Source organism: Crinia signifera, chromosome 9, assembly GCF_055691185.1.
Source record: "Crinia signifera chromosome 9, ASM5569118v1, whole genome shotgun sequence".
Taxonomy (NCBI): domain Eukaryota; kingdom Metazoa; phylum Chordata; class Amphibia; order Anura; family Myobatrachidae; genus Crinia; species Crinia signifera.
In genome coordinates, this window is record NC_139225.1 from 37,608,351 (window position 1) to 37,624,064 (window position 15,714).

Sequence of the window (15,714 nt, forward strand, 5' to 3'; positions counted from 1 at the left end):
GTTAGCATTACTAATTAAATATTAGAATTTGAATCTATCTTACATTCCGTGGATACAGCAGCTGAAATTCACACTCAATGCAAGATATGGCAGAGTTGCATAACATAAAAGGGGTATAGGACATGGGGTTTAAGAAAAAAAAAATTGCTCAGATCCGGGAGCCCCCCACAGACGGGCGTATGCCGGTCACAGCATGGGCATGGCGAGCGGTTAAGCTTAAAACAAAAAAAGGTTCAAGTTCAAGTAATGCTAATTGCATAACCAAAGCCGAGCAACGCTGGGTGCCTCAGCTAGTACTATATATACAGGTGATTCATGGCGCTCTTCACACCGTCATAAGGGGCTGCGCCCCCTTAATTTGTGAACGTTTGTATTGTGAGAAATATGGTTAGAATTGTATAATTGTAGGCTGAAAGAGCCGGGGCTGGTATTAAAAAAATCAGGAAACCCGACAAATAGGGCTTCGCTGTTTTTTTAAAACCAGCCCCAGGCTCCAGGTCCGGGGCTGGTTCCCAAAATACGGGGGACAAAATGACTAGGGGTCCCCCGTATTTTAAGAACCTGCCCCAGGCCAAACCAGCCAGCAGGGTAATTCCACAGCCGGGGGACACTTATTATATAAGGTCCCGCTGCCAAAGCATTCAGCCCTCTGAGCGGTCAGCCTGGCCAGGGGTCCTGGGGGAGTGGGGACCCCCCCAATAAAGGTTGCCTGGTGCTGTCCTCGATGCCCCTGGGCGGTGGGCATCGAGCTGATTTCAGTGTAAAAAATAGATGAAAAACGATTGTCTTTTCCTGTGGAACTATGAATCCCAGCAAGCCTCCCCCGCATGCTGGGACTTGGAGAACCACAAGTCCCAGCATGCGGGGCATTAAAGGGCCCGTTGGCACTTGTAGTTCCACAGAAAAAAAAACAGTTAAATAAATACACACTGACACATTAGAAAAATAAAAGTTTAATACATACATTACACAAACACACTGATACTTACCTATCTTGATCCCGTAGGTAGGTCCCTGGGTCCGGTGGCTTGGTTCCGGGGCTGGCCCGGGTCCCTGCCGGCTGACTAAAATTTAGGCGCAAACCCGTCTATATAGAACTTTAGTCAGCCAGCAGGGTGACTAAACTTCTATATAGATGGGTTACTGCGTCTACATTTTAGTCACCCTTTTACTCATTTAAAAAAAAAACACGACGTGGGGTCCCCCCCACGGCTGCAACCAGCACCAGGCTGAAGAGCCGGGGCTGGTATTAAAAAATCAGGAAACCAACCAGATAGGGCTTTGCTGATTTTTTAAAACCAGCCCCAGGCTCCAGGTCCGGGGCTGGTTCCCAAAATACAGGGGACAAAATGACTAGGGGTCCCCCGTATTTTAAGAACCAGCCCCAGGCCAAACCAGCCAGCAGGGTAATGCCACAGCTGGGGGGAGACTTTTTATACAAGTCCCCCCGGCCAAAGCATTCAGCCCTCTGACCGGTCAGCCTGGCCAGGGGTCCTGGGGGAGTGGGGACCCCCCCCAATTAAGGGGTCCCCCCCCTCCAGGACTTACCTGACCAGACTGAAGCCTGGTGCTGTCCTCGATGCCCCTGGGCGGTGGGCATCGAGATGATTTCAGTGTAAAAAATGGATGAATAAACTATTGTTTTAAACTGTGGAACTATGAGTCCCAGCAAGCCTACCCTGCAAGCTGGGACTTGGAGAACCTCAAGTCTCAGTAGTTCCACAGTAAAGAAAATAGTTAAATAAATACACACTGACACATTAGAAAAATAAAAGGGTACTTGTGTATTTTGGCGGCGCCCGATTTCAGCATCGCTCGATGAACGCATCGCATGCCATGTACCCGATGGCATGCGATGCGATTCGATTTTGACCCCCTATGCGATGAAAAATCGTAAAAGCACCCGAAGCGTGGCGAGCGCAGCGAACCTGCGAGGGGCGGCGGTACGCGTCCTACGACCTTTTTATACCCCCACTATCCACGTCGGCGTGGAGTTGAGAATAGAAAGTGTGGTGAGCGTAGCGAGCCACCGAGCCCGAAGCGTGGCGAGCGCAGCGAGCCCCGCAAGGGGACGCGGATACCTTCACAGGTATCCGAGTCCCCTGGCAGGCTTCACAGGTGTCCGCGTGGCTCGCCACGCGGACACCTGTGAAGGTATCCGCGTCGGCTCGGTGGCTCGCCACACTTTCTATTCTCAACCCCACGCCGACGTGGATAGTGTGGGTATGAAAAGGTCGTAAGACGCGTACCGCCGCCCCTCTCAGGCTCGCTGCGCTCACCACGCTTCGGGTTCACGTTTATAGTGTGTGTGTGTGTGGGGGGGGGGGTGGCGTGGGGGTGCATTTAACATTGTAAGCACCCATTAGGGTGCTTATACAATGTTTAATCGCATCGTATGGCATTGTATGCCATGTACAATGGCATACAATTTGAAAATTGTATGCCATCGCACACTATGGCACGATATCGCGTTGCATCGCATACCATCGCATACGTTATGGTATGCGATGCGATGGGCGCCGCCAAAATACACAAGTACCAATAAAAGTTTAATACATACATTACACAAACACACTGATACTTACCTATCTTGATACCGTAGGTAGGTCCCAGGGTCCGGGGCTCCAGGGCTGAAGAGTCCGGGGTCCTGGATCCGTAGTAATCCAAAGGGGTACCTGGGGAAGGAAATCCTGCTCACCTGCTCCTGTGGCGACCACCCCGGCATCTTCTGTTGAAGTCCCGCTGCTCCCGGCTGCTGGTACCCGCTCTGCCTCCGCTGTATATTAGAGACGCAGAGATCCTTCTTCCTCGGCGTCTCTGCTCAGAATGATTTCTGGCCAATCAGGAGCCGAGAAAGTCGGCTCCTGATTGGCCAGAAATCATTTTATAGTATAGTAGGGTGTTTTTGAGTCAGCGGCTCCCCACTGGCGGAGGTCACGACACAGGAAAACAGGAGGCTGGCTAGTGATAGGGGTGTGTGGGCATAAGGGGGACTAAAGAGGAGGGTGGAAGACACTGTGCAGCTTCTGCCAGTGGGTGAGGGTCCAGCGTGGCAGTACAGGAGTACAGGACGGTGGCCCTGAGTCAGTGTCTCCTCCTACTGGGTGGGAGTTAGGGTGCATGAGAGCAGGAGGCTGGGCTATGAGGCATGATAGGGGTATGTGGGCAACACAGCGTCAGTGACTCCCCAGTGGTGGAAGTTACGGTTCAGGAGAGCAGGAAGCTGGGTAGTGATAGGGGTGTTTGCGGGAGGGGTCGCGGGGGGGGGGGGGGGGGGGGGTGCCGCGAATCGTGGGATTGGGGAGAGTCCGCAGGGGTGAGCGGTGTTTTTCCCGTGAATCACGGGAGGGTGGTCGCGGGGGGTGGGGTGCTGCGAATTGTGGAGGGGGGGGGGGGTTTGCCGCGAATCGCGGGAGGTCGCTGGGGCGGGGGTTGCCGCGAATCGTGGGAGGTCAACACATGTAAATGTTGACATAAGTGTGGCACTTCATTGGTGTCCGTGAATCGCGGGGGTGTGTGTGTTTGCCTCGAATCGTGGGAGGGGGGAGGGCGCGAATCGCGGGAGGGGTGGCGGGGGGCGCTTACCTGGTGGCTGTGGAGTAGCAGTCTTTGCTGGGCAACATGGGGGGGCAGAGGGTGTCTGGCACTGTCTGTGGGCTCACTGGGCTGGTTCCCTGTCATGTGAGTCAGAGGCTCCACCCAGCGTTACAGATACACTCACACACTTTGAGTGACAGATGTAGCCAAATATATGATATATATATATATATATATATATATATAGGTTAACTACTCCTCATTTCTATGAGAAGTACTGTCAGTGACCACTAGAGGCTCTCAACAGACTACATTACGCCTTTTTTGTGGGCTAAAAACGGTCACAGCTCCAATTGAAAGTAAAAACGGTCACAGCTCAAAGTGAAAGTAAAAACGGTCACAGCTCAAAGTGAAAGTTCATTGCAGAAGCTGTCATTTTCACAGGCATTTAACTAGTATTAAAAATAAAGGGTACTCTTTACTTATCACGGCGCCCATTGCGGCCATCGCGGGCATTGAATGCACTAAAAAATCGGGTGCGACGCGACCGACGCGATTTCCCATAGGGAACAATGTTAAATGTCTTAATTGACCCGATTTTCTTGTTCAATGCCTCAATTGACACGATTTTTCCATAGGAAACAATGTTAAATGGCCCACAGAGGCCAATTAGCCACCCTGAAGTGTGAAATGGCCCCCACAATTGTTAACGCCACCCCACGATCAACGTCAACCCGAAGCGTGGCAAGCGCAGCGGTACGCGTCCTACGACCATTTCATACCCCCACTATCCACATCGGCGTGGAGTTGAGAATAGAATAGTGTGGCGAGCGCAGCGAGCCGCCGAGCCCGAAGCGTGGCGAGCGCACACGGATATCTTCACAGGTAAACGCGTCCCTTCGCGGGCTTCACAGGTATCCGCGTCCCCTCGCGGGCTCGCCACGCTTCGGGCTCGGTGGCTCGCTGCGCTCGCCACACTATTCTATTCTCAACTCCACGCTGACGTGGATAGTGGGGGTATGAAAAGGTCGTAGGACGCGTACCGCCGCCCCCTCGCGGGCTCGCTGCGCTCACCAGAAAAATCTGGTCAATTGAGCCATTGAACATGAAAATCGGGTCAATTGAGACATTTAACATTGTTCCCTATGGGAAATCGCGGGCATCGCGTCGGTCGTGTCGCACCCGATTTTTAGTGCATTCAATGGCCGCGATGCCCGCAATTTTTTTACCTGCGATGCCCACGATCAAAATCGTGGGCGCCGTGCTAGGTAAAGAGTACCAAATAAAGAGACTCTTTCTCTCTTGCAAGTACAGGTAAATGGACACAGCTCAAAGTGAAAGTAAAACATTGCAGAAGCTGTCATTTTGATGGGCTTTTAACTAATAATAAATATATATATATGTATTTTTCTTGCAAGAAGGTAATAGCACCATTATGGTGGAAACCACTAAGTGGAGCCTCTAAATTCCTTCTACTGTAATAAACACATGAAGGGACTAGGCTAAACATCTCAACTATATACATCTGATACCGCCTGCTCACATACAGTACCAGTCTCCCATTGTGGCACACTCACAGGAAGCCATAACACCTCTTGCCAGCTCTATATCATAAACACCTTTCATACAGGCAATGAGAACTCGTCTTGATTACGAGAGTACCTACTTGTTAAAGAGGTTGAGACCAATGCGGTACTGTCTCCTCTGCACCACATCATTGTTAAAAGCAGGAGAGTCCCAGCTGTGCCTAGTTTCCCTCTGGTACGTCTGCTTACACAAAGTGTTGGGTGGCTCCCGGAGACTATCACGGGAAGAGGAGCCAGAGCTGCAGTTGATCGTTTCATTGGAGTTAGTGGTGCTGTTTAGACTTTCATTATCACCATCAGAGTTCTCCCCAAGTTCCTGTTTACCATGATGGAGATGCCGCACCCCTCCCATGCCACCTCCAACCACAACTCCAACCGGTGCACCGTTATTCCCCGCTCCAGATTCAGGAGGTGGAGGTTCTGGATGGTAGTGTCGATGCGGATGTGGGGAACGGGCGGGGGCTTTGTTAAGTGCTTGTTTAAGAGTTCCATGTGGGCTGCAGTTCTCTTGTTCATAAACAACCTGCCTATTTAGAGACCCTCGGTCCGACCTATCACTCAAGTCCACAGAACTGTCACTGGGGGGCTCAATAGTGAGCAATGGAAGATGAGCCCCTCTCATACGAAAGTCTCGGCACTCCATGCAAGGTGTGCTCCGCCTGCTGCCATTTTCCCTGCTGTCCTCCCGTGAGGAGGAGGTTGCCCAGTACTCCTGCCGGGAGCTAGTTCCTTGTGGAGTGTCCTGATCAGAGCTTGGAGGTCGGTCAAGAGAGAGGGGAGACACGGGAACTCCCTCGTCCATATAAAGTGTGACATCACTAAAGGAAGTGGCGGTACTGTCGCCATGTTGTTCTTTGCTTTCTCCTTTGGACAAGCTTCCCTTTTCATCTCGTGGATCTGTGCAATGCATTGATCTGCAGCTTAGAGCGTCATCTATGGACTCAGCCAGAGACTTTACCTAAGTAGACAAAGACACGGAAAATCATATAACAGGGACTCATTTTTTGAATAACATAGTAAAAAGATAGAACAGTAGGGGATACATTATGCCGACATGTATTAGGTTGACCACTAAATGTCGACATGGCTTAGGTCATCAATGAAATAGGGCGACATGCTTGGAAGGTCAACACAAGCATTAAGTTGACAATGGCAAGGTCTACAGTTAAAAGGCAGACATGAGTTTTTCACTTTCTTTTTTGAGCCGACATGTGCCGACAGGCGGTATTTCATGCCCTACTATCCACTAGTGCATGGTGGGAGAATAAAATAGTGTGCCGTTACGCTCGTCATTATTCGAGCACGGTGTGACGTTACGTGCTCGAATGACGAGCGTAACGGTCCACTTAGACTATGTCTGTGTCGACGGGTGTGGTATGGGACTCCGACAGTCGGGATCCCGACAGTCGGGATCCCGACAGTCATTATCCCGACTGCCCGGAGTCAGACAGCATGGCGAGCGCAGAAAAGCCCCTTGCGGGCTCGCTGCGCTCGCCACGCTGTCGTGGACCCCCACGAGGGAAAATAGCGGGTGGCCGTCAGGCACCCAGCTGTCGCTGTTTTGACAGTCGGGATCCCAACATCGGGTAAACGACTGTCGGGATCCCGACTGTCGGGAACCAGTCCGGCACCCTGTGTCGACATCCTGGACAAAAAAAACCCTGAAAACCTCACGTCGACCTTGCCATTGTCGACTTAATGTTTGTATCGACCTTTCAGCCATGTTGACCTATTTCATGTGTCGACCTATTTCCCATACCCAACAGTAGAACAAAGCAAGAACAGAATTATGAAAGACTGTGGGAAGGTGTACAATGCACCGGTTCATCAATCCATTGGAAGAGCGGTGAAAATGATCATTAGAATAGTTGTGTCCTGAACACAAGGTGAATTAATAAACAAAAGGTGACTGTGTACACTAGCGCAGTTACAGTGTCGATCAGCAACAGGAGAAGTTATTGTATTTTTTTTCATTTAATTGTTGATCTACAAAAGAAAAGAAAAAAAACTCCCAGTGTCACGAAGATTATTCTAAAAGCACTTGCAAAAAAAAAGAAAAAAAAAACCTTAAAAACGTATCTTGCTGCCATAAAGGTCAAACAGATGTATTCCCTTGGTTAATTATCACTGGCTATAACTACATACACTATTAGCTGCAAGAAAGGAATTTAACCCTTGTGTGTCTGCCACCACCCCTTGTGTCTGTGTACATCTATATATAGGCCTTATATATACATGGGTGTTGAAAGCCAAAACCGGTTAGAAGCCTTACACTTTGCACTTACTTCCAACAGAGCTGTCAAAACGTGTTTGGAAAAACGCTTTGAACCCTACTAAGTGTTTAAGCACGTGACTACCCTAGGTCTCCTCAGAATGTACACCAGGCGGAAGTTTCTCAACAAACTGGGGTGTACCGGATTGTTTACATTAGTGTTTGGACCATGCAAGGACGAAGTCTGGGTGCATTTGATTAATTCTATACATCCAGATGGCTTAAATCAGGGGTGGGGAACCTCAGGCACAGGGGCCGTATGCAGCCCCCGTAGCCGGTCTGAGTGGCCCACCCACCCGACTTTGCCGGGAGTCAAGCACCGGGGAATTCTCGCATGAGGTTGGTAATTCTTGCGATATTCCTCTTAATCAACAGCAGCCGGAGACTGTCAGTCCTATCCAACGGCAGCCGCCGGAGCGTGGGGGGCTGCAGCAGGACAACTTTTAAGAGAAATTTTTACATATGGCCCCCCAAAAGGATTTTTTCCCCATACAATTGGCCCTTGGCACAAAAAAGGTTCCCCACCCCTGGCTTAAATGAAATGGTTGAACTGAATAACATCCTCTAATGATAATATCTGGACAAATGGTGATTCCTTCATGTCCCTTAAGAAAATAACCTTCTTTCAAACTATTGCCCTAATTTACATTGTTCAGTGGTATGAATGCTATAAAAATATAGCCACGCCCCCCTCCTTTTTCCCCCCTTATAAATCTTTTCCTTTTCCTCTCCCTTAAAATCTTCCTCTGTGGGTCAATACCTCTATATGAAAACTGTAACATAGCGCGATGTAACCACAGTGCACTCCATTATACTCTGGACACATCGTTAAGACTACAGAACTATAATCCCCAGAAAGATTAGAAAAAAAATGTCTATATCTATGTGACTTTAACTGTGAGATTCCAAAGGATTTTCCTATAGGACTACAATTCCCAAGAGCAATTGTACACATCCACATCATTTCTGCCCTATATGTCTGTAACACTATGGGAGGTACTTGTTTCCTAGCATGGCCACACCGATCATGATCGTGGGCATCGTTAGTAAAAATCGGGGGCATCGGGCGAATTCCCATAGGGAACAATGTTAAATGCCTCAATTTACCCGCGATGCCCCCGATTTCCCATAGGAAACAATGTTAAATGCCTCAATTTACCCAAATCATCATAGGGAACAATGGTAAATGGGCCAGAAACCCCCCAAAACACCCCTAAACAGTGAAATGTCCCCCCAAAAGTAGTTTACGCCACCCCACGATCAACGTGAACCCGAAGCGTGGCGAACGTGACCTTTTCATATTCCCACTATCCACGTCGGCGTGGAGTTGAGAATAGAATAGTGTGGTGAGCGCAGCGAGCCACCGAGCCCGAAGCGTGGCGAGCGCAGCGAGCCCCGCGAGGGGACGCGGATACCTGTGAAGCCCGCGAAGGGACGCGTTTACCTGTAAAGGTATCCGCGTCCCCTCGCCACGCTTCGGGCTCGGTGGCTCGCTGCGCTCGCCACACTATTCTATTCTCAACTCCACGCCGACGTGGATAGTGGGGGTATGAAAAGGTCGGAGGACGCGTACCGCCGCTCCTCGCGGGCTCGCCACGCTTCGGGTTCACGTTGATCGTGGGGTGGCGTAAACTTTTGGGGGGACATTTCACTGTTCAGGGGTGTTTTGGGGGGTTTCTGGCCCATTTACCATTGTTCCCTATGATGATTTGGTTAAATTGAGGCATTTAACATTGTTTCCTATGGGAAATCGGGGGCATCGCGGGTACATTGAGGCATTTCACATTGTTTCCTATGGGAAATCGGGGGCATCGCGTCTGGACCATTTAAGCCTTTTTTAGCCGCCTGCGACGCGACCGACGCGATTTTGACTTTTTTCAATGCATTTCAATGGGAAAATCGGGGGCATCGCGTCGGTCGCGTCGCAGACCACTAAAAATGACACCGCGAATGTGGCCGTGCTAGGAAACAAGTACCCTATGGGACTATGTATTTGGTTATATCATATATTTTTTATAATTTTCTTATGTTTCTAGCCAAGCTAAAATATACATACGTCGCTTATTCTATTTATGATACAAAGAAATTATGGTTATGTGTTTGATGAGGTGAATAAACTCAATAGTTTTATGTTCCAGTTCCTGGTTTGTCCTCACCAAATAACTGGTAACCAAGCAACCGGCAATGCAATGAAAACCTACCTGATCTGCCGCACCAACGTGCAAGATCAGTCGGCTGATTGGATTATCTTAATTAAGACTGGTTGGTCATGTGACATATTCATCCAGGGTATATAAATCCAGCCTTTGCACAGATATCTACCTACCTTTGTTAGGGTGTGGATCATTTGGTTTACAACAACTAGGTTGACAAGCATTGGGTTGACACAACTAGATCGACATGCAGCAAGGTCGACATGGGTCTAGGTCAACATGGGTCTAAGTCAACACAAGCATTAGGTCGACATGGGCAAGGTTGACAGTCAAAAGGTCGACATGGGTTTTTGCACTGTTTTTTGACCCGAATGTCGACATGGACACAGTTTGAAGTGTACCGCACCCCCTCACATCGCTCGCAATGCTTCGGGCATGGTGCCTCGCTACGCTCGGCACACTATTTTGTTCTCCCACCACACACCTAGTGGATGGTAGGGCATGAAATACTGCCTGTCAGCACGTCGGCTCAAAAAACTTTGAAAAACCCCATGTCGACCTTTTGACTGTCGACCTTACCCATGTTGAACTAATGCTGTCAACCTAATGACCTGTCAACCTAGACCCATGTTGACACAATGCTTGTTGACCTAGTTGTTGTAGACCAAATGACCATATCCCCTTTGATAAAGCTACCTTGAGTAGCGAAACGCATCAGCGAGCTACCTGTAACATAGCGCGATGTAACCACAGTGCACTCTATTGTACTCTGGACACATCATTAAGACTACCTGGACACCCACTTTCCTATACTAAACTCCAGATTGCAGTCTGAACCAACCCGTGATCCTTTCCAACTGGAAATCTCCACAAACCCTTGGAGATCAGCTAACCGTCAATCATTGGACATTCATGCAACATTTGGACTAAAAAGGCTGTTTCCATCTGCAGACCATTTCAACCCTAATATCTCCAGTGGACTTTCGGTAATTTGTGCAAACCTTGGGCCGACCACACGGATAAAAGTGGATACTACTCTGATCCATTCAAGGGTGGTAACTATATTTCCACTGATTCCTTCACCATCTAGTGCTGCTTTCAGACCGCATAACTGGCTTTGACCCTGTATTTGAAAATATTTCCAAAAACGGGTCTGCCAGGTAAAACCCCTTTCACGCCGCGTTTCTTAAACGGTAGCCAGTGCAGTCTTCAGCAACCCCCCCCCGCGGGTTAACATCACCCCCCATAGGGCTAACACCCCCCCCAATGTGTTTAAGAAACCCCCCCAATGTGTTTAAGAACCCCCTCAATGTGCAGCCGGTACCTCCTGAGTTGCGGATACCAGCAGTATGGACGGATGCACTTATAAAAAAAAGTGACTTTCGGAAAATGGCTGCCCCATAGGAAAACCTGTTTAAAAAACTGTTTTTCGTATGGGGGGCAGCCATTTTCCGAAAGTCACTTTTCTTATAAGCAGCAGGAGGCTGTTTTTTCTAAACAGGTTTTCCTATGGGGCAGCCATTTTCCGAAAGTCACTTTTTTTTTTTTATAAGCGCATCTGTCCATACTGCCGGGATCCGCAACTCAGGAGGTATGCTCAACAGAATATATATATTTATATAAGGTTATATAGGGTTGTGTGTGTACGTGTGTGTGTGTGTGTGTGTACGTATGTGTGTGTGTGTGTGTGTGACACCAATATATATCTTGCCTCCGGGCAACTGGAACGAACTTACGCCACTGGTAAGAATTGGATGAAATATGGCCTGTATTGCAACTTGAGTTATAGGTGAAATCTGTTAAATAGAGAGCATATGATTTGGAAGGGGGTGTGTATTGTTTTATCACAAAGCGGTTACAGAGTAAGATGTACATTGATAGTGTGGAGGGTACAGTGACATTTGTGGGTGTGGGGGGGGGGTGTGTGCGTGTTGTTTAGGTGTGTGTGTGCAATAGTATAGTAGGGTGTTTTTGAGTCAGCGGCTCCCCACTGGCGGAGGTCACGACACAGGAAAACAGGAGGCTGGGAAGTGATAGGGGTGTGTGGGCATAAGGGGGACTAAAGAGGAGGGTGGGGGACACTGTGCAGCTTCTGCCAGTGGGTGAGGGTCCAGCGTGGCAGCACAGGAGTCCAGGACGGTGCCCCTGAGTCAGTGTCTCCTCCTACTGGGTGGGAGTTAGGGTGCATGAGAGCAGGAGGCTGGGCTATGAGGCATGATAGGGGTATGTGGGCAACACAGCGTCAGCGATGCCCCAGTGGTGGAAGTTACGGTACAGGAGAGTAGGAAGCTGGGTTGTGATAGGGGTGTGTGGGTATGAGGGGGACTAAAGCTTTTGCGCTGGTGCAGAGGAGGGTGGGGGACACTGTGCAGCTCCAGTCAGTGGGTGAGCATCCAGCATGCCAGTGCAGGAGTATAGGACGGTGCGCCAGAGTTGTCTCCTCCTACTGGGTGGGAGTTAGGGTGCATGAGAGCAGGAGGCTGGGTGGTAAAGCATGATAGGGGAATGTGGGCAACACAGGGTGAGAGGGTCCCCACTGGCGGAAGTTACGGGGCAGGAGAACAGGAGGCAGGGCAGTGATAGGGATGTGTGGGCCTGAGGGGTAGTAAAGGTTTTTGGCTGTTGCAGAGTAGGGATGGCCATTGGTGCATACGCCATCGATGGTTGGCATTGATGGCGATTTTGCACCCTGCCATCGATAGTAGTAAAATATTACTTGGATAACCATCGATTGTTGTAGCTATCGATGGTCATCCATTATATCTGACTGAATAGGCCGTGGGTCAATCAGAACTCAAGGGAGGGGGCGCGTGAATCGAGGGAAGGGGGGGGGGTCACGGGGATCCGCGAAATGCGGGAGGGGGGTGCCGTGAATCGCGGGGGGGGGAGACGACGATCTGGGCCTGCGAATAGCAGGGGGGGGGGGGGGGGGGCGCGGGGGGCCCACGAATCGCGGGGGGGGGGGGGGGGGGGGGGAGGGGAGGGGGATGTGTGCCGTTCACCTACACCATGGTGGATGGTGGGCGTGTACTGTAGCTCTGGCTGGGCGGGGGGAGGTGATGTCAAAGGGATGGTGTTGTGTATAACACTGGTCTTTTCCCTAGGGGGGGGGGGGGTTTGTGTATAACGCTGGGCGGGAACATTATACACACAGGGGATGAGTGACAGATCTGGCTAAATATATAAGAGATAGGACATTGAGCACTACACCCCAGTTTGTTATCTATTTGGACTCCTAGATCCTTTTCAAGTACTGAATTACCCAATGCCTCCCCGCTTAGGTTATAACTAGCACACTGGTTATGTCTCCCAAGGTGCATGACCTTGCATTTGTCAACATTGAACCTCATCTTCCACTTTTTTGCCCACTCATCTAGATTGTTAAGATCATTCTGAAGCGCAGAGACATCCTCGGTTGATTTAATAATGCTTCTCAGTTTTGTGTTGTCAGCAAAGGTGGATACATTTCTGAATAACCCCATCCCATTATCGTTAATATGTTAAATAAAATGGGCCCTAGTACCAAACCCTGTGGCACTCCACTTAGTACTGGTGTCATACCCTACCCATCTACAGATTCTTACCCGTAATCCCAGGTCCTCCATTTTATTGATCAACCTCTTGTTTGGCACTGTATCAAAAGCTTTAGCAAAATCTAGGAAGACCACATCTATAGCGTTTCCATTATCAAGGTTGTACCTGACATCCTCATAGAAGCCTAGTAAATTTGTTTGGCATGATTGATTTTTCACGAACCCATGCTGGTTAACACTAAGTAGACTATGAAGGTCTAAATATTCCTGGATACCATCCCTTAAAAATCCTTCAAATATTTTACCCACTATAGATGTTAAGCTCTCCGGTCTGTAATTAGCTGGGTCGTCCCTTTTTCCTTTTTTGAATATTGGCACTACCTCTGCTATTCTCCAGTCTCCTGGTACCTTACCCGATGAAAGAGAGTTATCAAAAATGTAATGCAGAGGGGTCGCTAATTCCTCCCTTAATTCCATTAGTAACCTAGGATGTATCCCATCTGGCCCTGGTGATTTGTTTGTTTTGATCTTGCTGAGCCGCAATATTATCTCATCGGTCGTGAAAGCAATAATAAGATCTGGCTTGTTTGAGGTACCTGAGCATTCCACTATCTGCTCTCCCCTAGTAAACACTGATGAGAAGAACTCATTTAACAGTTCTGCTTTTCCCTGATCCTCTGAAAAACTTTTACCATTGGTATTGGTTAATGGGCTGATGTTCTCTTTAATTATTTGTTTACTATTGATGTACTTGAAAAACTTCTTGGGATTGGTTTTGGTTTGGAAGGTTGACAGTCGAAAGGTGGACATGAATTTTTTGCGGTTTATGTCCCAAATGCTGACATGGACACCATCTTAGGGGGGTATTCATATCCGATGGGGGAAATAGCAGTTGGCGCCTATTCAATGCGGTCTTTCCGGACAGCATTGGCATCTCAGCAAAACGAGCCCGACTTTAAAAGCAGTCGGGCTCCTTTTACCAAGAACGGCCATGAATTGTTGAGCTCACGACCGAATCTGGACAATCCATGGCTGTTTATGTGGACACGCCCCCTTCTCGACGATCTCCAAGTGGGACATTGAATCCGGGCCAGGGTTACGGCTGTCGGGACGGATCGACAGTAGTGACCCAGGATTGAATACCCCCCTAAATGTACTGCATTCCTGCACATGGCTCGCCTCGCTGTGCTCGGCACACTGTTTTATTCTATCACCACGCCATAGTGGACTGTAGGGCATGAAATACCGCCTGTCGTCACATGTTGGCTCAAAAAAAGTCACAAAATCATGTCGACTTTTTGACTGTCGACCTTCCCATTGTCAACCTGTTGACCTAAGCACCGTCGACCTTCAGTGGTCGACACAATGCATGTCTGTATACCACTGTGTAATGTTACATGCCCTATTGGTAAACACAAGGACTATGCTGGCACTATGTAAATGTTAATACAAATGTCAGCTGTCTGTTCAGTCCTGACATCTTGTTAGAAGCAATCACCTGTAACATCCCTGCGCTGCTTCTGGATACATCACTATAATAACTGCTTCCGCTAGAATGCACGGTCACCTTCAGGGTTCTGTCCGGGTGTAGTAGCTCCGTACTCTGTACCTTGCTTTCCTGGTCTTTATGAAGCTAAATGAGATTTCCATTTGAAACCAGTAAAACAAGCTCGGCCACCTAATCCTAGCCACGGGACATACGTTCTACAAAACCATTACTAGAATCCATTACTTTTCATGGTTCTAAGCCAGCGAAGCCCAATAATCAGTATGTGTATTAAAACCACATGCTGGCCGTCGGGATCTTATTAAAGAGGATGAGGTCATAGGAGGACTGCTGTGGCGCTGTCACGCATACAGGCTGTTGTAGGGAATTGGGCTGACAGCCCTGATGAAGACCACGTCCTACCTATCACTAATGACTACAGTATGGACCCCAGGCAGAGACACGTCTAATTGCGTAAACGCTTCAAACAAAATAAAGAAAACAGACTCATTGCACAAAGGCCGCTAGAGAGAGGACAAACACTATATATAGTCGTAATTAGACTATTCGGAGCAGTCTGTAACTTGAGCTAACAACCAGAATGTCACCAAATTTGGTAGAGAGACTAATTGGGACATGGGAAACAGGATTCCACAGAGAAAATAATGGATGGAAAAGTCGTAGATAAAAGGGGAATATGGCGCTGTTAGGGTGGCCAATCCCGGGATCGGCGGGATCCCGGGATTTGGCCTAAAAAACGCCGGGATTTGAATCCCGGGATTGGACCTTCCAATCCCGGGATTCCGGGATTGGCTGTGTATGTGCATATCAAAGCCGGGCAGCGTCTGAGCGTGCGCTCAGACGCTGCCCAGGAGTTCCCGATCCCCGGCCTTCAGTCTGGAGCGGGTATGGGCAGTCCAACCTGCGCAGCGTGACCTCTGAGGGTCACGCTGCGCAGGCCGCACCGCCCATATCTGCTCCAGAGTGACCTCTCAGCCCTCACCATAGTCCTCAAGTTGCAGCTTTGGCTGCCACCGACGCCGTCACCCGCCTGCTCCTCTCGTTCCCGCTGCCTGCACCCGCTGATGTCTGCCCTGCTTCTGGCCGCCCGCCCTCCCATGCTCTCATGTAAGTAAATATGTGCGGG

The 15,714-nt window shown here is 49.3% G+C and overlaps 1 protein-coding gene across 8 annotated transcripts in view; it reads right to left on the reverse strand.

Annotated features, from left to right (window-relative positions):
* The window catches only part of IQSEC2 (IQ motif and Sec7 domain ArfGEF 2), a 188,653-nt gene that overhangs the window by 31,788 nt on the left and 141,151 nt on the right, over positions 1-15,714 (reverse strand). For all 8 annotated transcript variants that reach the window (XM_083158839.1, XM_083158841.1, XM_083158840.1 and 5 more), the window contains one exon: positions 5,204-6,081. In XM_083158839.1, coding sequence (XP_083014965.1) covers positions 5,204-6,081 — 878 coding nt within the window. The remainder of the gene's footprint in view (positions 1-5,203; positions 6,082-15,714) is intronic.